The sequence below is a fragment of the Neolamprologus multifasciatus genome, unplaced genomic scaffold (assembly GCF_963576455.1).
Source record: "Neolamprologus multifasciatus unplaced genomic scaffold, fNeoMul1.2 chr03_unloc_2, whole genome shotgun sequence".
Taxonomy (NCBI): domain Eukaryota; kingdom Metazoa; phylum Chordata; class Actinopteri; order Cichliformes; family Cichlidae; genus Neolamprologus; species Neolamprologus multifasciatus.
In genome coordinates this window covers 339,458-363,502 of record NW_028181972.1, presented here as the reverse complement: position 1 = coordinate 363,502, position 24,045 = coordinate 339,458, and the positions used below count along the sequence as shown (strand labels likewise).

At 41.3% G+C, this 24,045-nt stretch overlaps 1 protein-coding gene across 2 annotated transcripts in view; it reads right to left on the bottom strand.

Annotated features, from left to right (window-relative positions):
* Positions 1–2,624: 2,624 nt before the first annotated feature.
* The window catches only part of LOC146490479 (protein NLRC3-like), a 124,431-nt gene continuing 103,010 nt past the window's right edge, over positions 2,625–24,045 (bottom strand). The window contains exons 1-6 of one of the 2 annotated variants that reach the window (XM_085153182.1): positions 22,285–22,490; positions 20,312–22,133; positions 19,285–19,458; positions 14,287–14,460; positions 6,438–6,484; positions 2,625–6,289 (exon numbers count right to left, since the gene is read on the bottom strand). In XM_085153182.1, coding sequence (XP_085009308.1) covers positions 5,754–6,289; positions 6,438–6,484; positions 14,287–14,460; positions 19,285–19,458; positions 20,312–22,133; positions 22,285–22,348 — 2,817 coding nt within the window. In that variant the 5' untranslated portion in view covers positions 22,349–22,490 and the 3' untranslated portion in view covers positions 2,625–5,753. Of the gene's footprint in view, positions 6,290–6,437; positions 6,485–14,286; positions 14,461–19,284; positions 19,459–20,311; positions 22,134–22,284; positions 22,491–24,045 lie in introns of those variants that run through there. The other variant, XM_085153181.1, reaches the window with a different exon arrangement.

Here is a 24,045-nt window from a genome sequence, read left to right as displayed (position 1 = left end):
TTGACAGTCCAGACTAAGATGGCGTTGGACATCTTCAGGGCGGAAAAGGGTTGGTGTGACCAAGGTGTGGTTTGGCTTGTTGTATGTATATTTCATAATGATACAGCTCTGGATGGACCAGTTACCAGGGCATGGAAGGAGGACAGACTTATTAAATGAGGAGAAGGAATTTTCTGGGATTGGAGATCCTGTGGGTGAGTGGTTGACTAAAAGCATGCATAAAATAAAAGCTATTTTTTGTTATTGATTGGTAATAGATTGATAATTGGCCACATTCACAGTTGTCTTGACTTGTAGTGGATGTAGTCTACTTCATGTTTAAGCACTCTAATTAACAGACTGAAAATAGTGACATTAAAGGAAGAATATGCAGCACCACCCTGTCAAATGCCAGTGCCGGTGGGGCTCAGTGATGAATCAGGTGAGCTTCATGTGAGCTTCATGGCTGAATTAAAACATAGATTCCCCTGCTGTGGTCAGTAAGGAAAAAAAAAGGGTGTGTTTTACTGTTATTTTAGCATCAGCATTATTGTTACATCAGAATCATATAACAAGCATTGCATTGAACATTTATTGAAGCTATTGACATATTAACATTTGTATTACAGTGATTGTTATAACCCCATGTTAATCTTCTATCTACAGGTGTCAAAAGTAGTCAACAAGTTCATGTTGAAGTGAAGTTCATAATAATACAGGTTTTGTTTGTAGACGATTGTGAAGACGCAGGCTCTGGGCGGAGCCAGGTGTTGAACAGATCTAACATGACAATTAAATTGATTTCATTCCCTAACGCAGGATAACAAGATTGGAGCAACGACACTGGATAGGAGAAAGTCTGATACTTTCTAAGATATGAGGTCACTAACCTTTTCTTTTAATTTTCTAGCTTCATTGAATGGACACATGTTAGAATTAGAAATGGCTAATTTGTTTTTATGTCTTTTATTAGAATGAGTGGTTTTAATCATTTTTATATATATCTTGCAAATGTGCTTATAATGAGTTGGCACTCGGTCTTTTGAAGGTCATAAGCTTCGTTCGGCGATAGTCCGGACTGATAAAGTGTAAGAAATGCCTTGAGTGCAGCGGGCTAAATGCAAACACGCTTACACACACATACACTAAATTAGGATAAGTCCTTGGGACATTCTGAATATTCTAAACCAATTCTGAATCACCAAAAGATCAGTAGACAGCAACATTAGATTGTTAGGGCTAGGAAGAGAGGTGTTTTGGTTTTCTGTCTCTTACAGAGAAAGGAACAGACACCAGACGAGGTCACAGATATACGAGGATCCTTGGCAGCAGAGACAGTTACGGTGACTGCGGAAACATCAACTGGGTTCAAGTGTCATGGCATTTTGGGCTCCAGTTAGTCACCTAAAAAGGATGGATCAAATAAACACAGCGATAACCACGAAGGGGTTGACGGAAATCCAGGAACACCACACCAACGACGTTCGAGAGGCTGTTGGTCATAAGGAGAACACCTTTCTGTTCCTTTTCCTGGGGAACACAGCTGTGATCCCAGAATACACAGATCATTGTTTGAAATCGGGGCAGAATAATCCCCTGATCTGTGCAACGACTGAAGGGTTGTCTAACCCCTGATGTTGAAGGAAACAAGAGCAGAGGATCACCCGACTGGAAGACACTGGTGCCTACAGCCATAAAATAAAGGTTAAAAGCTCCTCGGACAGAGGTTCTAGTCCGAGTACGTTTGGAGGGTATAAGGTAGCACCGAAATAAAGCTGTGGGAGAACTGGGGAGTGATGGGAGTATCATCTGTACCTACTGTTGTTGTTGTAATAAAAGTTTTTCTTGCATCTGAACTGCGTAAACACAGAGGTCATCTCACATATGGTTCACCCAACAGGGGGACAAAAGGCCTCAGGAGTAAGGAGAAATGAACCCGGCAACACTGGATTGCAGGGTGTAAGTGAGCTCTTTAAGTCTAAAGAGCTCATCAGGGGGATTGTCGGATTATGATATTATTTTATGCCATGTTAGACCCCTAATTAAAGATTGTGAATTATTATGTAGTTTCAGTTTGCATTATGCTCCTGAACTAGAAGAAGGTGATAATTATTACATTTGGTAAACTGATTTGCATTACATTAGACTGTTGATTTATTGTGAATGAATGATATTGTTTTATGATGCATTATACTGCTGAGTTATAAGAAATACTGTTCACAGAAAGTCATCGCCTTATTTGTCTGATTAGAAGAGAACAGAGCATACTGCCCCATTTCATCAGGAGCAGATAAACAGGGAGCCAAGGTCGTAGCTTAGGCGCTGTGTGTGAGAAAGAATGAGAATGTTTAGGCTTTTATGATTAGGTGGGGGCCACTAGAGGCTATAAGAGTTTGATCAAGGCTCCACCATTTTGAGATCTGATGCTGTCTGTTGTATGGTGTCCATCTCCCACGCGTGTGTTCATTAAATCATCGTTTGACTTGACCCGGCCGGACCAGTGTTGTTATTTTGGTTTTCCTCTTGTATCCATTCCCAATATTTGAATCCGTAAGAATATCAAAGCTAAGTTTCCACCATGTTTGTAGTCTGTACTGGGACTCATGGAGCATCTCTCTATGAGCACTCAGTGCTTTAAACAGTGAGTCCCAGTTTAACCAGCAGCCTTCACACCACACATCACACAGACATGGAAACTTCAAACCCTCAGACTGAAGACACCATCAGAAATAAATAGATTGTGATGAAGATGAAGAACTGGAACAGTTTGCTGTGGTTTCTTCTGTTCCTGTCAGAAATAAGAGTCTGGCAGCACTTTGCTCTCCTTCCACATGTTTAAGGAGGAAGTGAAGAAGAGCGAGTGAGTCGTCTTCCTCTGTGGGCCCAACATCAGGCAGCAGCCACGTATTTTTAAAAACCCAGCACACTGCTTCAGAAACACTGAGTCAGGTGACCAGAGTCATGTGATCAGTGAGGTCTTCACTCAGGACGTCACAGCTTCAGGACCTGATTCAGAGGTTTATAAGGACGTGGATCATTGGTGCTGATGTTGTGTGAGAGCTGGTGAACCATGGGGAACATAAATAACAACCAGGCCATCAGCAATTCTACCCCCAGCTCTAAAACCTACATAATACACTATACATATAGTTATATAGGTTATAGTATGTTATATATAAACGTAGCTGAAGCAGTTTAATTTGTAGCTTCACGCTGCACTTCATATGTTTGTCCACCAGATGGCAGCACAGAGGCCTGTGTTGGAAAGCTTTGAGTAATGAAGCGTTTTCAATCCAAGCTTCAGAAAGCTTCATGTGGTCATCAAGGAAGCAACCAGGAAATGTCTGCTGTGTGTAAAAACAGCAACACAAGAATCCAGAATGAAGACAAGAAACTCAAAGCTCACACACAAAACAGGTGGAGCTAATTTTGTGACGTGTTTCTGTAAAAACACCACAGAAGTGAATCATCAAAGTTTCCATGTGAGCTGATGATGCTGCTGCAGAGTTTCTGTGAACCTCCTGTGACCCCGCCTCCTCATACAGAGACATCTTATTGCTCTTCAAACTGCATCACGTGGACACATGTGATTGTGTATTGTAGTATTGATCCCAGTGCTGGTATTAGTACTGGATCAATAACACTGGATGGATGCGTTCAGCATGGAGCCCCTGAGCTGTGTTACAGACAAACATGGAAACTGACAGGTCTGTGTCATTCACAGTCTGTAACACTTCTAAACAACAGAGGCTGACCCAAGTGCCTCAGAGCCAGGCACGCTCACATCACAGCTCTCTAAATAAGCCAGTTTCAAAATAAGAGCTGAAAGCTGTGTTTGCTTGTGTTAGCTTATTATTGTGGAGACTAACATTCAGTGATCATGTGTTCAGACTCATAATGATTACTCTCAGAAATCCTGATCTTTGTATTTACTGTGTGTTGGATCAATAACTGAGATTCATGGTATCACACAGCTGTGCTGCTGCTGCTGGTGATGTCAGCACATCTGGAACAATACGAGGTATCTGCTACCAGACTGAGCAGGACGTGAGACCTGTGGACTGTTTAAAGCTGTCCCTCCACAGCTCACTCAGACCTGATCCACACCTCAGTGATATTCTCTGACTTCCTCAGTAGAGACAGAAACCATTCAGATCTGGGACGATCAGCTGACTGATGATGTCACACAGACTGTGTTTTTCAGGAACAGTGATTCTGATGTGAGCCTGCTAGCTGACAGCAGACCTGATGAAACCACATGTTCACATCTGTGAGGACAGACTGGACTCTTTGACTGCACCTTGGTTCTCCTCAGAGGTCTGTACAGGAGCATGTCCACCCCCACTGAAGATCTCAGTCACTGTGAAACATAGAAAGCTGCTTGTGTAGCCTCTGCCTCACATGTAGATACAGCTACAGGTTTCTCTGTCAGTCAGACTGAAACAGTGTCCTGATGCTGCATCATTCAGCTCTGTGCCCCAGTCAGCATCACTGTGAGCTACCAGTGTCAGTGTTTCTGCCCTTTTCCTGTAACACTACACTCAGCACAGGCTCAGCTGCTATCCAGTGTTGGACTTTGGCTTCAGCTGCTGTGATAGATCCTCTAACATAGATCAGCTCTGCTACATGTTGTTAGATAAGTGCAGCTGCCTGTCATGTCCTGATGTTTCTCTGGCTCAGCAGCTTCTCCATCAGAGGTTCACATGGAGCTGATCCAGTATCTCCAGTAACTGTGTTCTGTGCCTCACTGGTTCATCCTTCTGTCTGTGTGACGTCAGTCAGATGTTGAAGTTAAACTCTGTAATCTTCACTGTGTCACAGAGTTCAGTGAGTCCCGTTATTCACAGTATCAATCAGATCATCAGAGAACAGCTGATCAGCAATCAGTGGTGCCAACAGCACCTCCTGTGGTGAGAGGATGCAATAATGCAATGTAGCATTTTTACACTCAACACTTCCAGTCATGGAAACTGTCTGTTGGATCTGTTTGACGTTGCTTTCTTGTGTTGCTTTCTTGGTTAGAGTTCCTCACAAATGTCCAGATTATTCTTCTAATGAGGCGTCGACCATGTTTTCAGTTCTTTGGAAGAAAACATCGCCCTTTGCCATCCTTACTTTTCTTTGACTTCTTCAAATGCAGCTGAACTCCAGCTGGTATTTTATTGGACTTTGCAGCTGTTTCTGGTCATCAGTTCATTCCTGCAAACCTCTGAACAACAATGATGCTGCATTGCTGGCTGATCCCAAAAGGTTGATTCTGTTCATCTGGACGTTTTCAGAAACGTTTGCTCACTGATCAGGTGACTTCTTCAGTCTCAGCTGACTGCAGCTTTACAACCTTACAAACAGCACATTTGCACAATGACTGAAACCAGCAGCAGCAGCACCTGATATATATGATACTAATATAATACATATACATATATAATCCATACTAATGATGAAGGAACTGAGCTCACAGTCCATTGTTCATTCAGTGAACTACTCAGTTTATTTTGGGCCTCAGAAATGCTCACTCTGTTTGTACATCACTGTCAGCAATAGACTCATTCTGCTGTGTGGACAGGAACACATGTGACATCACTTCCTGTTTGTTTGTGACTGAAGAGGAAGAAGTTTACAAGGAATCATTTAGAAGAGTTTCAAACATCAACTGATTGAATCCATGAATCTGAAAACGTGTTTGTGAGTGAAAGAGACAGACATGTACAGACTGAACTATCTGTTCAACAGTCAGAGTGTTTCTGTAACAGGAGACACTCTTTACACCCCACTCAGCACAGGGACACTGAGGAAGCAGCAGACCAGAACCCAAACCCAGGATAAAGAGTTTGAGTGAATGTGGTGTTGAAGGTGTGGAGGTGGATCAGAGTGTCAGAGGAGACTCTGTAGAAGGACAGAGTGCCAGCAGGACAGTCCACATACACCGCTGCTCTGTTAGAGACAGAGGAGGAGGAGGAGGAGGAGGAGATGGATGTTTCTCTCTTATTGTGCCTGACATACTGAGGACCATGATCAGAGCAGCTCAGACTCCAGGACTGACCATTGTTTCCAAACCTACAGTCATCACTGTCTCCTTTCCTTCTGATGCTTCTGTAACTCACTGATATAAAAACTCTTCCTCTCCACTCGACCTCCCAGTAACAGCGACCAGTCAGACCATTTCTACACAGCAGCTGACGAACATCAAATCTGTCTGGATGATCAGGATATGACTGAACCTCCTCCACATGTGTCACCTTCCTGTTGTTGTCAGACAGTTGGAGCCTTTTGTTCACTGTGTTTGTGTCGATTGTGAGTTGACAGGAATCTGATGGAGAGAACAAACACAATCCAGCTGCAGTTATTGATCCATCATCTGTTCATTGATTGACACTTTGATGATGACTCCTGACATGATGAAGATGGTTGAATGTGTGCTGCTTTGTTTTCATGAATCCCATTAAAAACACACTTACACTTCCTCAGACCTGGTCTCAACCATCGGACTCCAGCAGGCTCCACCCTGAAAGGAGGAGGGGGGTCAGAGCAGCACAGTCAGCATGCACACATGGACATTACATGGCTCTCATACACACACTGTTACACACTGAGCTCAAAGCTCGGCTCCACTGTTTTATTCAAAGAAATCTACATTTATTTATCAGCACATTTAAAAACAGGTTGAGCCAAAGTGCTGCACAGAGTAGAGAGAAAATAGGAAACATACACAGTAATTACTATAAAGACTCGTCAGAATTGAAAGCTACAGAGTACAAATGTGTTTCCAACCGGGTTTTAAAAATGTCGAGTGTTGGTGACGACCTGATGTGAAGGGCGACTGTTCCAGAGTTTGGCTGCAGCGATCGATAAAGCTCACCTCTGTTTTTACGTCTAGTTGTGGTCAGAAGCTACTTATCTGCAGACCTGAGGGCTCGACTTGGATTATTTTGTTAAAGAGAGATAAGATGGAGCCAATCCATTCAGAGATTTAAAGACAAACAACCAGATCTGGAAGTGGATTCTACCACGTACTGGTAACCAGTGGAAAAAGCTGGAAAAAGCTGGTGATGGGTCGTGCATAGTGTAGGTATGTGTGTGTGTGTGTGTGTGTGTGTGTGTGTGTGTGTGTGTGTGTGTGTGTGTGTTCCAGATGTGACCCTGTGACCCCAAAGCTGGTGCTAAGAGTCCAGCGGTCCCCCTAACAAAGGGCTCTTATACTTAACCAGACACAGAGTAGGTGTCCTCCTACACCAGGGGTCTCAAACTCGCGGCCCGTGGGCCAATTGCGGTCTGCAGGACGATAGTTTTTGGCCCCCACCTTAATATGAAAATTGAATGTTAGTTTGATAATGTATGACACTTTACAGTGTTGTGTGTGGAGCTGAATTAACCCACCAATCAGGGTGGGATATGGATCTCAGGGGACACCAGCCGGGCTTGATGCAAGCAGGGAAACATTTCTCAATGAGTAAAAGTTACAGCAGCGTTGCCCTGGAGTGTTTCTTTCTTTTCTGTGCCTGGCTGGCTTCCTCCTTTCTATTGGGCAAACGCGGACATTCGCCCCAGCGCGCTGCGTTCACAACACTTCAAAAAAAGTTGTTTTTTTTAAGTTGCTGCCCAGCGGAAAATTATACGTATATAGATTTATACACACGTCAGTGGGAGTTTTAGTTATTTTTTCACAGAGAGAGATCTCATATTAACTCTCAAATTGATGCGTAGGAAGGTTGCCAGTCTTAAAACAGATCTACTGAGGCAGCAAGATTTCTTCAAGAAAGCAACCAAAGAGAATAATGCAGCAGTCGAAGCCACGTGGTTAGTGAGATGATTGCTAAAGCAGGGAAGCCATTCACAGAAGGTGAATTTGTCTAAAAGTGCATATTGCAGGCTGCAAATATAGTCTGTCCGGGAAAGAAAGGTCAGTTTAGCAACATCAGCCTTTCTGCCAACACCACAGCAGATCACATTTCTGACCTGTCAAGTGACATTTATGACCAACTGTGTGAGAAAGCCAAATGTTTCAGTGTATACTCAGTCGCTCTTGATGAGACCACAGACATCACCGACACTGCCCAGCTCCCAATGTATGTCCGTGGTGTTGATGACAGTTTTGAAGTGATGGAGGAGCTGCTCACAGTAATTCCAATGCATGGCCAGACCACCGCTCAGCAGATATTTACAAGCTGTGTGATGCCATTGAGAATGTTGGTTTGCCATGGAAGAGGTTTGTTGGAATAACAACAGATGGAGCGCCATCAATGACAGGGAGGAAAAATGGACTGGTGGCACTTCAAAAAAAACTGGAAGAGGAAGGCGTGGAGGAGGCCATTGCTCTGCACTGCATTATCCATCAGCAGGTCCTTTGCAGCAAATGCCTGAAGTTTGACAATGTGATGTCTATTGTTGTGAAATGCATCAACCAAATCAGATCCAGGGGCTTAAAGCACCGAAGGTTCTGTGCTTTTTTAGAGGAAATGGAGTCAGAATATGGGGATGTGCTCGACTTCACTGAGGTACGTTGGCTCAGCAGGGGAAATGTATTAAAGAGACTTTTTGAGTTGAGAGCAGAAGTGAAGCCTTCATGGAGAAGGATGGAGTTAGTGTTCCTGTGCTAACTGATCCCAAATGGCTCATGGACTTAGCTTTTCTTGTTGATATAACACATGAGCTTAATGTACTGAACAAGACGTTACAAGGCCAGGGGCAACTTGTCAGTGCTGCCTATGACAACGTGAGAGCATTCTCCACAAAACTTGCGCTCTGGAAAGCTCAGCTCTCTCAGACAAACCTTTGCCATTTCCCAGCATGCAAGGCACTCGTGGATGCAGGCACACCATTCAGTGCTGACAAGTATGTTGATGTCATTTTGAGGCTACAGGAGGAATTTGATCACAGATTTGCTGACTTCAAGACACACAGAGCCACCTTTCAAATTTTTGTGGACCCCTTCTCCTTTGATGTGCAAGATGCCTCTTCTGTGCTTGAAAATGGAGCTCATTGAGCTGCAGTGCAACTCTGAACTCAAAGCAAAGTTCAGGGAGGTGAGTGGAAAAGCAGACAAGCTTGGACAATTTTTGAGAGAATTGAGCCCTAGTTTCCCTCGGCTTTCCCGAATGTTCAAGCGGACCATGTGCCATTTTGGTAGCTCATACTTGTGCGAAAAGCTCTTCTCCACTTTGAACTTCAATAAGTCCAAGTACAGGTCCAGACTTACGGATGATCATCTTCAAGACATACTGAGGGTCGCAACTGCTTCCTCCGTCAGGCCAAATCTGGCTCGGCTATGCGAGAGGAAACGCTGCCAGGTCTCTAGCAGCAAGGAGTAGGCAAGAGAAGCCATGTTCAGAAGAACAGTTCATTTTCTACAGTGTTCCATTCATGTTCAGAAGAAGGTTATAGAACTGTTAATACAGACATTTCAATCTAAATACTGCAGATATAGAAGACCGAAAAAAAACACATAAGTTCACTGACTAAAAATGTCTTATTATTATTTTATTTATGTATTAGATTGATTTATTTTCTTATTAATTCTTAATTTGTTAATTTATTAATTTGTTTTCATATTTTGTGTTAAAAAATAAAAATAAAGAGATTTGAGAAGATTGGAATTTTTTAACCATGCCTTTCTTGTGGAAAACCTAATGCGGCCCAGCCTCACCCAGACTCTGCCTGCAGCGGCCCCCAGCTAAATTGAGTTTGAGACCCCTGTCCTACACCATAAATCAGTAACAGAGGGTTCGACCTCTCTCATGGCCCCAAGTGGTGTGTGCATGCCAGAGCACTCTGGAAGGCACACAGAGTCTTTACAGACTACTAAGGATCAAACCTCTATCATCATGCAATCGATTATACAACTTTAAACATATATGAGTAAATATTTCTAAGCATAAATGACAATCAACAATATAAACCTTACAGCTGGTTTTAATAACAGAATTCATTTGTTTCTCAAATGAGAAAGAGCTATCGAGAAACACTCCTAAATCTTTAGTTCTTAACTTTTCCACTGGGCCAGGGTCAACATTATCTGCTAATGCTAAATAGACTTATTAACTAATGCTAATTTGATGTGAATTAGCATTATGCACTAATGCTAACACTTACTTTTGTGAGTAGCTAATGCTAACACTATTTCCCTTAACTTTATAACAATGTGAACGGCTAATGCTAACACTCTTTTCCCTAGCATTACAACATCTGAGCTGCTAATGCTAAGTAGGCCGCCATTAGTACCTACGTCTAATTTAAGGCAAATACGCATTAGAATGTAATGCTCATATCGTTTTCCTTTGCTTTATAACAATGTGAGCAGCTACTGCTAAATAGCATTAGCTAATAACAGCAGTCTAATTTAATGCAAGTTAGCATCATTTGCATTATAACGATGTGAGGAGTTAATGCTAAGTATGGTGCCATTAGCAGCTAATTCTAATTAGGGGTGAATAATTATTACCAGCTAATGCTAATATCGTTTTCTCTTCCCTTTTAACAATGTGAGCAGCTAGTGCTAGGTAGGCTGATGCTAAAAGCTAATGCTAAAGCTAAAGCTAATTTGATGTGAATTAGCATTACATTAGTGAGGAGTTAATGCTAAGTAGACTGCCATTAGTGGCTAATGCTAATTTTAGGTGAATAGGAATTGGCAGCAAATGCTAATACCATATTTTCTTGGTTTATAAAAATGTGACCAGCTAAAACTAAGTAGGTTGCCGTTAGTAGCTAATACTAATTTGAGGTGAATTAGCATTATTCGCTTATGCTAACGAAGTTTTTTTCTTACTTTTAAACAATAGGAGTAGCTAATGTGAGCACTTTTTTTATTCAATTTTAACTTTTCCCCTGCAATGTGAAGAGTTAACGCTAAATAGGACGCCATTAGTGGCTAATTCTAATTTTAGATGAAAAAGCATTAAAAGCTAATGTTAATAGCATATTTTCTTGCTTTATATCAATATCAGTAGCTAATGCTAGGTATGTAGCCATCATTAGCTAATGCTAATTTAGGTGAATTAGCATTAGCCACTAATGCTAACTATGTTTTTGCCAACTCTTTTCCCTTGCATTATAACAATATGAGCAGCTAATGCTAAGAAGGCTGCCATTATTAGGTAATGCTAATTATTATGTGTGTTAGCATTATCCTCTTCTGCTAGCAATTTTTTATCTTATACTTTAACAATACCAGCAGCTATAGCTAACATTACTTTCATTTTAGTTAAGCTTATTTAGCATTAATTAACTTCATTTAGCAATAAGAAGTTTATGGTACATAGGCTACCATTAGTGGCTAATACTAATTTTAGGTGAATAAGCATTGGCAACTAATGCTAATACCATATTCTCTTGATTTCTAACAATGTGAGCAGCTAGTGCTAAGTAGGCTGATATTAGCAGCTAATGCTAATTTGATGTGAATTAGCATTGTATTAGTGAGGAGTTAATGTTAAGTAGATTGCCATTAGTCACTAATGCTAATTTTAGGTAAATAGAAATTGGCAGCTAATGCTAATACCATATTTTCTTGCCTTATAACAATGTGACCAGCTAATGCTAAGCAGGTGCCGTTATTAGCTAATACTAATCTGAGGTGAATTAGCATTATCCGCTTATGCTAACAATGTTTTTTCTTACTTTGTAACAATACGCCATTAGTGGCTAATTCTAATTAGGGGTTAATAATTATTACCAGCTAATGCTAATATCGTTTTCTCTTCCCCTTTAACAATGTGAGCAGCTATTAGTGCTCATACTGTTTGCTTTGTAAGAATGACAGCAGCTAATGATACGAAGTCTACCCTTATTAACTAATGCTAATTTGATGTGAATTAGCATTATCCGGTAATGGTAACTCTTTTCCCCTGCATTACAACGACGTCAGGAGTTAATGCTAAGTAGGCTGCCATTAGGGGCTAACTCTAATTAGGGGTGAATAATTATTAGCAGCTAATGCTTAACTAATACTACGTTGACGTGAATTAGCATTATGCACACTGCTAATACTGTTTTCCCTTACTTTTTAACAATGGTCGTGTCCAAATTCATGGGCTGCATCCTCCTGAGGCCGCATTTGTAGACCGATTATGTCACAGCGACGCACCGAAGGCTGTCCAAAGTCGTAGACTCCTCCGAATGCAGCCGACAAATGCGTACTCCTTTTCCCCGAATTTGAAGGATGGGTCGGGTGTGTCCTTTGTGGCCCACCATATCCCAGAATTCATAGTGCGGCCCAGCCAAACTCCAGTTTCCAACAATGGCGGCAGCTACTAAGTTTTAAAATTACTCATACTAATCCTTCTGGGTCACAAAATAAACTTTTAACATATTTTCAGGCAAGAAAGTATCTGTGTGAACATCAACTATCTGCTCGGTTTATCAAGATATTGCATATTTGCAAAAGTGCGTCGATGTTTTCGGAGACGTCTGTTACCCAACAGCTCGATAGCTAGCCGAGAGCTCGAGGGTCAGTGAAGCCGCCGAGAACGGCACAACTCCCGGCACATCATTTTCAGATCACCGCGAACTTTTGCTACTCGGGTTAAACGTAATATATAAGTCACTTAGACAACCTAAAAATGTTATTGTTGGGCTTTTTTCAGTGTTTTGTTTGTTCGTGAGTAAATCAGTTTGGCTGAGATTAAACTTATTCGATTAGATTAGATAAAATAAAGCGTTATTAATGCCCCGGGTGGGTTCCTCCTTGGTTTTTACACAGCTGACTAAACGTCACACAGAAAACTAATTAAACAGTAGTATGAGACGGTCGAGAATTCACGCCAGTGTCCTGTTATATTTTAGATAGCAAGGAGCAGACGGCCGAGTTTATTAAACTCCACGAGACAGCGATGACGCTAATCAAAAGGCTAGACCGTCCAATTTCCCCAGCCGTTTACTTCTGGCCTACCCGACCTTCTGAGGACCTGGCCCAGGTAGACCGCTATGGCCGGGCCCTCAGGAGGATGCAGCCCATGAATTTGGACATGACCAATGTGAGCGGCTAATTCTAAGTACGTTGTTGTAAATAGCTAATGCTAATTTAATGTGAGTTAGCATTATCCAATAATGCTAACACTGTTTTCTCTTACTTATTAAAAATGATAGTAGCTAATTCTAATACTCTTTTCCGTTGGGTAACAACGAAGTGAGGAGTTAATGCTAAGTAGGCTGCTTTTAGCGGCTTATTCTAATTAGGGGTGAATAATTATTAGCAGCTAATGCTAATAACGTTTTCTCTTTCCTTATAACAATATAAGCAGCTAATCCTAATTTCATGTAAATTAGCATTATATTAGTGAGGAGTTAATGCTAAGTAGGCTGCCATTAGCAGCTAAAGGTAATTTGAGGTGAATAAGCACTAGTAGCTAATGCTAATACCCTTTTCTCTTGTGTTATAATGATGTGACGTTAATGCTAAATAGGCTGCCATGAGTGACTCTTTTTCCTTGCATTATAATGATGTGAAGGGTTTATGCTTACTAGGCTCCCATTAGCAGCTAAAGCTAATTTTAGGTGAATAAGCATTAGTAGCTTACGCTAATACCCTTTTCTCTTGTGTAATAATGATGTGAGACGTTAATATTGTTCTCAAACAACAGAATGAGAATGAAATATTGATTCTAACAGGGCCCATAAACAGCATCAGCTTAGCAGCATTAGCTTATCAGAGATTCCACCATGGTCACACAAATCCTTAGCAGAGCAAAGTGGCCTACTTAGCAATAGCTGCTGAAGTTGTAGAAAGCAAGGGAAAACAGTATTAGCATTAGCTGCTAAATGTGCACTTGAGAACAAATTATTGTGAATTCAGCCGTGAATGTAGAGCTTGTCATTATTTAAGCTTCCGAATGTTAGCTGCTACTATCTGCCTCTGTCAAACACACAGACTGAAATGATTCACAGCCTTGTTTCATCTTTCTGTCAGTGTCACTGAGACTGTGGACATACAGCATGGGAAACATACACATGGCTGACACTTTATTAGGTACACAGTGCCCACTATCTCAGGTACACCTGTGACCTAATAAAGTCTAAAGTTACAAAATGTTGTCTCTGTCCAAATATTTATGGACCTAACTGTAGGTCTACTTTTAATGAAAATCTCAACATGACTTATCAGTTATAATTAATGTTCCTGCAAACAGACTCCTTGGAGACCCCTACATAAATAGCCATGTACTATCCAGCTAGACTAGTGTGTCTGTCCCTGAAAATATTCCTGCATGTGTAATTGTTCATGTGCCATCTGCAGGAAACAAACAGGAAGTGAGTGAAGGACACAGGAAATGTTTCCAGCTCTTCCTCCTCTATCAGACATTCTCTCCATACCTGAGAGTGTCCAGTCTCCAGCCTGGATCCTTCAGTCCAGCCGACAGCAGCTTCATTCCTGAGTCACCTGGATGATTGTAGCTCAGGTCCAGCTCTCTCAGATGGGAGGGGTTGGAACTCAGAGCTGAGGCCAGAGAAGTACAGCCTTCCTCTGTGATCAGACAGCCTGACAGACTGCAGACACACAAAACAACAATCTATCTGTCAACAATCGTTTTCTCTTTGTCACAATAACATCTATCCATTTACATCCATTCAATGTAACTTTATTTAAAAGTGACAATTCCCAACAGACAACAACAGTCATCTGAAGCTGTTTAACAGTGTAAGGTAACAGCCTCCAATATTAGAGAGAAAGCCCAAAACATCAGACAATTGGGGAGATACAGAAATTATTTTATTGCTACCGTATAATCTGCATCATTATAACTGCATTAATAACATTCTTTACAGCATTATTCCATCTATTAATATTTCTCACAGTACTGATATTGCATTAAAGTTGTCTATTGAAGATGTCCATTTGAGGATCCTTCTATTATGTTAGCTTATATTACAAGTACGGTCAGAAGTATTTCATACACATTGCATATTTGTGCTTATTTCGAGTTGATGTTCGGTTCATTAAGGGTCTTAAGCTTCACTGGCGTGACTGTCCAGGTGATACATGCTGAGGGAAACTAGAACAGGATGATTGCATGCATGCTTACAATACATATAACACATAATCTAGGAATGTGTCAGGCCTGAGGCCTTAACTCATTTGGTGTCTCACTATATATTACTCTACTTGGCAACAGATGACCAGAGTCAATAATTAGCTGCAGAGACCCTGTGGGCTTGAAGTTTATTACCTTGTATGGAAGGTGTTATAGAAAAGAGAAGTTCTATGTCTGTTTATAGCCATTAAAGATGTACAAGATGTACCATTAACTGTGACTAATGTCTGGAACCTATTTTAATCTGACTATTTTTATTGACGCCATGGAGGGGCGTATACCCCACTGCTTTGTAAGTGTCCACAACATGTATTTTTGTCAGAAGACATAGGCTGATGTTTTCTCCTGTGTGTTAATAAACTCATCGTTTGATTGCACTTCTCTGGGGCCTCCGTGGTTTGTCTCACTGCTCTACATTGATCGATTTCGCGACACAATCCACTGTGAGCAGCACTTGGTGATGGTGGGAAGAAGAACTCCCTTTGACACAAAGATCCTCCCAGTGAAAACAGGCTCCAGGAGGAGCATCTACCATGACTGGTTGCAGGGTGAGGGGAAAGAGAAGAGATGAGCTCAGAGAGACAAGAACAAAACACAAACTAAGGAGAGAGAAGACAAAAGACATGCAGTAGTGACATATAAAAGCATCAGGAGTGAAAAGAGGGGAGTGGAGAAGAAAGCAGAGCATCATGGGAAGTCCACCAACAGCCTGAGCCTATAGCAGCATAATTAAGGGATGGTTCACCTGATCCAGCTCGAACTATAAGCTTTATCAAAAAGGAAAGTTTGCAGCTGATCTTCAAAGTAGAGAGGGTGTCTGTCTCCTGAACTCAAACTGGGAGCTGCTTCCACACCAAGTCCAACATAACCAGGCTGAGACGTTAGATTAGTCAAACGTAAAGTCAGAAAGTCATTACTTATGTCACATTTTAGTGCAAATGTAGAAAAACTGTCCAAAAGTTATTTCTAAATCTGATATTAAACAGTTTAAATGGTGAAAAAAGCTGTAAAGAAAACAGAGTCAATAAAAGCCTCTTTAGAGGGTCACCAGTTTAAAACTCAGACATTTAAACTGGTGATTCTCCTTCTCTGCTCCATTTCCTCTCTAGACCTCCTGTTCCTAGGAGGGATTTGATTGGCTGAACGTCCTTTCAGCCTTTCTTTAGTTCTTTGGGTGCTAATCAAAGAGGAAAACACACGAGTCATGTGACGTGACATAAGGAGCGCTCTGATTGGTTGGGATTGACAAACTATGGTGCTGTTTGCAAGCTTCACTTTGCAGAGGCAAGAAAATCTCTTAGATAGGGATGAGACGCTCCACAGTGACGTTTCCACACTTTGGAGCTTCTGAAGTGCAGATGTTTGGAAACGCTGCTCCAACGTGTGGTTCAAACACTCAGATCACGTGACCTCAGATGCCACAGGTGGCATACCTGCGGCTTCCATGTTAGCATGTTAGCTTCAACAGGTGGTCAGTGTGAGAGCAGAAGATGATATCAGTGACATCCAAACAAGGAAGGAAGAGACTGTTGAAGGCAGCGAGCTGTGACTGCTGTGAACAGTGTTCTCACACTATTTTCTCCCTGTGTCAACATACATGAGGCTGTTTCAGCTGCAACACACCACAAACACCTTTATACAACTAAATATACTGAGAGCACACTGCTGTGGTTGCTGTGGTAACCATCCATATATCCAGATGTTTGGGGCTGAGTCTACTTCCTCATCCTTGGTTAAACCCTCAAAGTTTGATGCGTTTTTGACTTGAAGCTTTTTGTGATTTGGTTTTATTTGTTGTTCTATACACTGTGAAACAAAGCTAGAAGCCCCTGTGGTACAGTGGGGGACTCAAACCCAGGACCCAACCTGCTCCAACAACAGTCAGAAGGATTTTGTTAAGTCTCATTTTCTGTTCATTAGGAAAACATCAATAATGAAGAGCACATGTTTATAGAGGCACATTCAGACCAATGACAACAGTCCATTCACACTGACCTCCACCTTTTTAAATGTGAGTAAACACATCATGGTTCTGGTGCTGATGTGGTATCTGGGACAGGTGATGATTTTGAACTCAGTCTGAGGTTTGATTACATTGAACCTGCACTGCTTTCTCCTGTTTATGACACATTTATACCCAAAGTCTCAGCTGGATAACAAAGAACGAGGAAAAACACATTTGTTGAGAGAATTGTGAACAAATGTGGTGAGAGTGTTGTAATAGTTACAGACAGAACTATGATTTATTTATTTAAATGCATTCCAGGACGTTTTTTACTCACGTTATGTCGCTTCCACGATGTTATTTTTCTCTCCTACGACGTACGTTACAATTACATTAGCATGACCATTTATCCAAATTAGGCGATACATCATTTAGCGACTTCCAGCGACTTTTAGGACAGCCAATAGCAATTTTCCTTACTGAGGAGTTGGCAACACTGCTAGGAGCAGTGGGTGGATGGCAGCATCATCATGTAACACAGAGCAGCTGTTGGGGGTGCAGTTAGCTGGTTTGCTAGTTAGCTGCTCTGCTAGTTAGCTGCTCTGCTAGTTAGCTGGGAGCTAACTCACTCGAACATTTGATGCTAAACTGTCTAAACTGTGTGAGCAGCATTCATTGCTGCTCTGTGTTACTCTCCAGCCTCTCTTTAACTTAGTCCTCTCAGTTTTTTCCTCCTTACAAACTAGAAAACCTTCTTTTTCAGCTTCTCCTCCACACCCGAGCTGTGGCTAAGGTACTACCAGCACGCAGGCTCGGTGTGTCCAAATTCATGGGCTGCATCCTCCTGAGGACACATCTGTAGACCGATAACGTCACAGCGACGCACCGAAGGCTGTCCAAATTCCTCCGAATGCAGCCGACAAATGCGTCCTCCTTTTCCCCGAATTTGAAGGATGGGTCGGGTGTGTCCTTCGTGGCCCACCATATCCCAGAATTCATAGTGCGGCCCAGCCAAACTCCAGTTTCCGGTAAAGGCGACCGCTACTAAGTTTTAAAATTACTCTTATTAATCTTCCTGGGTCACAAAATAAACTTTTAACATATTTTCAGGCGATAAACTAGCTGTGTAAACTTCAAATATATGCTCGGTTTATCAAGATATCGCATATTTGCAAAAGAGCTTCGACGTTTTTGGAGACGTCTGTTACCCACCAGCTCGATAGCTAGTCGAGAGCTCGAGGGTCACTGAAGCCGCAGAGAACGGCACAACTCCCAGCAATTCATTTTCAGATCACCGCGGACTTTCGCTACTCGGGTTAAAAGTAATATTAGTAACATATGACTGAATCTATATCTCACTTAAAGCTTTCTGTAAATGAAAGAATCTGTGAAAATGAGGCACTTCAGCTGATTTTAAACAAAAACTCTGAACATAACCTGATCCAGACCAGGTTATTGGTTCAGCATCAGTAACCACGGTGATGTAGCCAGGTAGAAACAGAGCTAGACAGAGACAGACAAACATTTATGCTCACAATCACACATCTCCAGTTAACCTTGCATGCATGTTTTTGGACTGTGGGAGGAAGCAGAGAACCTGAAGACAACCCACACAGGCCACACTATCACTCTTATTTACAGAATTATAATCTAATTAGATGATAAAGTAATAAATTATTTGGTATTTTAATGAAAATACATTTTAGCAATAGTTTATAAGTCAACAATTATAGTTAAAAAAAGTGACAAATCAAACAGTCAATAAAACCTTCTACAGCTGAAACTAATGTAAACAATGTCGGGGGAGGAAGGAAAAGTAAAAACCAGAGACGATAACTACCAAAATAAAACAGGAAATGAATAACATTCAAGCTCACTTTAAGCTCAACAGTCAAATTCTGTTTTGTATTAATCTATTGTTTTGAATTTTTGTTTACATTTTATGTTTAAGTGAGGCAATGAGTCATATCACTATGACCAAATATATATTTCATCTTTTCAGTCAGAAATAATCAATTGATCATATTTTTATTACTAAATGTTTCTGAAAATCAAATTCTGATATCTGAACAAACAGCTCTGTAAAAACCTTCAGAATACAGGAATCGAACTAGAAGGTTTGGTGGATGAAGCACTACTAAAATAAAGAATTTAGACTCAGAGGAGCAGATGGGACATTTCATTGCAAATGAAAGACAGAAAGTGAACAAATATCACTAAAAACCCCAGACAAAAATTTCTACATTAAGACTTTTTTAAAAATCAATTTACTGTTTATGCAGTAGTAGAAATCAGGTTTAACGTGATCATCAATGGAAAATTTTAAATCCTGACCTGAGAGTTTCCATTTTACAGTGTGGACTCTTCAGTCCTTCAGACAGAAGCTTCACTCCTGAATCCTGCAGGTCAGAGTTACTCAGGTCCAGCTGTCTCAGACTAGAGGACTGGGAGCTGAGAGCTGAGGACAGCGCTTCATAGCCTCTCTCTGAGAGCTTACAGTGACTCAGTCTGAAAAATGACAGATAAACATTAAACAAACACTGTTGTTAAGTTGCAATGAGGGTGCACTAAAGAGTTATTAGATTTAGCATTTAATCCTGTTCTTTTACTGAGAGTCAACAAATGGATGACGCTGACATTTGTTAACTGACAATGGTCAATCAATTCTGGTATTCTATTGCAAATGCCAATTGGGCTCCATGTGCCGGGCAGTGCATTAGCACCAAAGTAGCTGACATATTGATCAATAACTCTCTGCTCATTAAATTATCATAAAACTATTACAGAAATTAAACTGACTTTTTTCCCATTTAGTGGATTCTTATTGGTTAATTCTGTCATAATTGTTCATTTTAGGCTTTATTTAAAGATTTAGTCCTTACTTTAAGTCCCAGTCTATATTTCTGACTTTCTACAATCCTACAGCTCTCCTCACATCTGAGATCTTCCAGTTAAAGGCTGTTACTGGTCCCACTAACTCATTTATTCAGACTCTAGTATTCAGAGTGGCCTTTAACTAGTTTAGGCTGTATGATGTTCAGTGTTTGCTGTTTAATGTTTTTATCTTCTGTGTTTTTATTGCCTGTTTCTATTGTAAAGCACTTTGAGGTTTGTGACCTGTGAAAGCTGCTGTATAAATAAATTTTACTTACAGGATGATTCTGGATATGACTTTGATAAAAGTTGACACCCAGATATGTTTAAGACACTCTGACATTTACTGCTGCTATCAAACATTAACTATAATATACTGTATTTAGTGCTGATGATCATTCAAATAAATATGTTTAAGTTTTTAAGGGTCCATCACACATTACACTGTTTATGTTATAAATAAAAGCCTGATCACATGTTTACTTACAGAGCTTTGTTGGAGGCTTTGACCACTGGCAGCAGCCTCAGAAGAGCCTCCTCTGAAGCAGAGTATTTCTGCAGGTCAAACACATCCAGATCTTTTTCTGATGACAGTAAGATGAAGACCAGAGCTGACCACTGAGCAGGAGACAGTTTATCTGTGGAGAGACTTCCTGATCTCAGGGACTGTTGGATCTTCTCCACTAGAGAACGATCATTCAGTTCATTCAGACAGTGAAACAGATTGATGCTTTTCTCTGCAGACAGATTCTCACTGAGCTTCTCCTTGATGTACTGGACTGTTTCCTGATTGGTCTGTGAGCTACTTCCTGTCTGTGTCAGCAGACCTCGTAGGAGAGTCTGATTGGTCTGCAGTGAAAGACCCAGGAGGAAGCGGAGGAACAAGTCCAGGTGTCCATTTGGACTCTGTAAGGCCTTGTTCACAGCACTCTGGTAGAAGTGTTTCTCTGCAGATTGAACTTCTTTCTTTAATTCTTTTTTTCCAAACAATTTAAACGACTTGGATGTTGTTTTTTGTTCTTCCAGCAGATTGAGTCCAGAGTTGATGAAGGTCAGATGGACATGAAGAGCAGCCAGAAACTCCTGAACACTCAGATGGATGAAGCAGAACACCTTGTCCTGGTACAGTCCTCTCTCCTCTTTAAAGATCTGTGTGAACACTCCTGAGTACACTGAGGCTGCTCTGATATCGATGCCACACTCTGTCAGGTCTGATTCATAGAAGATCAGGTTTCCTTTCTGCAGCTGATCAAAAGCCAGTTTTCCCAGAGACTCAATCATCTTCCTGCTCTCTGGACTCCAGTGTGGATCTGTCTCAGCTCCTCCATCATACTTGACCTTCTTCACTTTGGCCTGAACCACCAGGAAGTGGATGTACATCTCAGTCAGGGTGTTGGGCAACTGTCCTCCCTCTCTGGTTTCCAGCACATCCTCCAGAACTGTAGCAGTGATCCAGCAGAAGACTGGGATGTGGCACATGATGTGGAGGCTTCGTGATGTCTTGATGTGGGAGATGATCCTGCTGGCCTGCTCCTCATCTCTGAATTTCTTCCTGAAGTACTCCTCCTTCTGTGGGTCAGTGAACCCTCTGACCTCTGTCACCATGCCAACAAACCCAGGAGGGATCTGATTGGCTGCTGCAGGTCGTGTGGTTATCCAGAGGCGAGCAGAGGGAAGCAGTTTCCCCCTGATGAGGTTTATCAGCAGCTCATCCACTGAGGTGGACTTTCTAGGGTCAGTTAGGATTGTAGTTTTGTGGAAGTCCAGAGGAAGTCGACACTCATCCAGACCATCAAAGATGAACACAACCTGGAAGTCTTCAAAGCTGCTTCCTGCTTCTTTGGTTTCAGTAAAGAAGTGATGAACAAGTCCCACCAAGCTGAACTTTTCCTCTTTCAGCACATTCAGCTCTCTGAAAGTGAATGGAAATATGAACTGGATGTCCTGGTTGGCTTTGTCTTCAGCCCAGTCCAGGCTGTATTTCTGTGTTAAGACTGTTTTCCCAATGCCAGCCACTCCCTTTGTCAGCACTGTTCTGATTGGTTCATCTCTTCCAGGTGAGGCTTTAAAGATGTCTTCTTGTCTGATTGTTGTTTCTGGTCTGTCTGGTTTCCTGGATGCTGTTTCAATCTGTCTGACCTCATGTTCATCATTGACCTCTGCAGTCCCTCCCTCTGTGATGTAGAGCTCTGTGTAGATCTGATTCAGAAGGGTTGAGTTTCCTGCTTTAACGATGCCCTCAAACACACACTGGAACTTCTTCTTCAGAGCAGATTTAAGTTTACGATGACAAACAGCAGCTTGAAGTTCTGAATAATAATAATAAAAATACAACTTTAACAATCACATTTTACAAAATGCTGATGACAATTTCTGACCCACTGAGAAATGACCGAACACACTGGTGTCACAAGTGTCTCATTTATCCATCAGGTTAAATCTTTAGATAAATCCTCTTACTGCTCTGCAGACGGTCAGCCAGCTCCTCCTGCTTCATTCTCCTCAAGAAGTCCAATGTGATCATCACAAATGCCTCTCTGCTGCTGTGTCTCTGACTCTCTAAGCATTCTGGGTAATCTGGACTCAGAACCTTCTGAATCTTCTTCAGCTCGTTCTTCACAAAAGTGATGATGTTGTCCTCCAGCAGCTGGAACAGAATACTTTATGAATGAGCCAATCAGACTGAAATCATGGAGCCAAACATCAGATCCGTGTTGGACACACTGACAATCCACTGACTCATCTCTGTGCTTGTCCTTCTTGACCTTAGTGCAGCATTCGATACTGTTGACCATAATATTCTATTAGAGCGATTAGAACATGCTGTAGGTATTACAGGTATTGCACTGCAGTGGTTTGTATCATATCTATCTAATAGACTCCAATTTGTGCATGTAAATGGAGAGTCCTCTTCACACACTGAGGTTAATTATGGAGTTCCACAGGGTTCGGTGCTAGGACCAATTCTGTTTACATTATACATGCTTCCCCTAGGCAGCATCATTAGAAGACATAGCATACATTTTCACTGCTATGCAGATGACACCCAGCTCTATCTGTCCATGAAGCCAGATAACACACACCAATTAGTTAAACTGCAGGAATGTCTTAAAGACATAAAGACTTGGATGGCCACTAACTTTCTGCTTCTCAACTCAGATAAAACTGAGATCATTGTACTCGGCGCTGAAAAGCTTAGAAATTTGGTATCTTACCAGATTCTTACTCTGGATGGCATTACCTTGGCCTCCAGTAACACTGTGAGGAACCTTGGAGTCATTTTTGACCAGGATATGTCCTTCAACGCACATATTAAACAAATATGTAAGACTGCGTTCTTCCATTTGCGCAACATCTCTAAAATTAGAAATATCCTGTCTCAGAGTGACGCTGAAAAACTAGTTCATGCATTTATTACTTCCAGGCTGGACTACTGCAATTCATTATTATCAGGATGTCCAAAAAACTCACTGAAAAGCCTTCAGTTAATCCAAAATGCTGCAAGGAGACACTGCAAAGGTTTCAGCCTGATGTGAACTGTTCTGCTTCTTTCTGTGAGTTACGCACTGAAACTATTTATCATCTATTTGATCAGAATATAAACAGCAGAATCAGAGTTATTTCTAACAGCAGTCTGTTTCATTATTGATCCAACAGCACAGATTTATCACTGATCTGTTAAACCTGATCACTTAACCCTTTCACACACAGTGGTCACTACAGTTACAGCTATTCAAAGGCTTGTATTTGTGTCAGTGTTGATGGTATACTTGCACATAAACCACTACACTGGACACTGATGTGTCCCTCCATACCCTGTCAAAACCTGTTGTCCACCTAACTGGACATGTAAAAAAACTCTTTGAAAAGTACACGTTTAAATGAAGTTCAAAAATCTTTTTTCATGCCTAAAGATGAACAAAAACACTTAAGAAAAAAATCCTGATTGAGGTTGTCATAATTCATGCGTGAAAGGGTCAAAACTAGAAAATAGACGGGACAGACATGACTGAGGGATAGGAAAGGGAGAAAGAAAGATGAAGGAAAAGAAAAACAGAAGGGAAGAGGGACAGTGAGAAAGGACACTTAAAAAGGGAAACAACTGTAACAACTGAAAAAAAAATAAATAACAACAACAAAGGTCGATCAAATGGACCAATACGGCAAGGCCGTGATGATCTATTTGGCAAAGTAAATCCATTGGGTCTCCTTGTTGGTCTT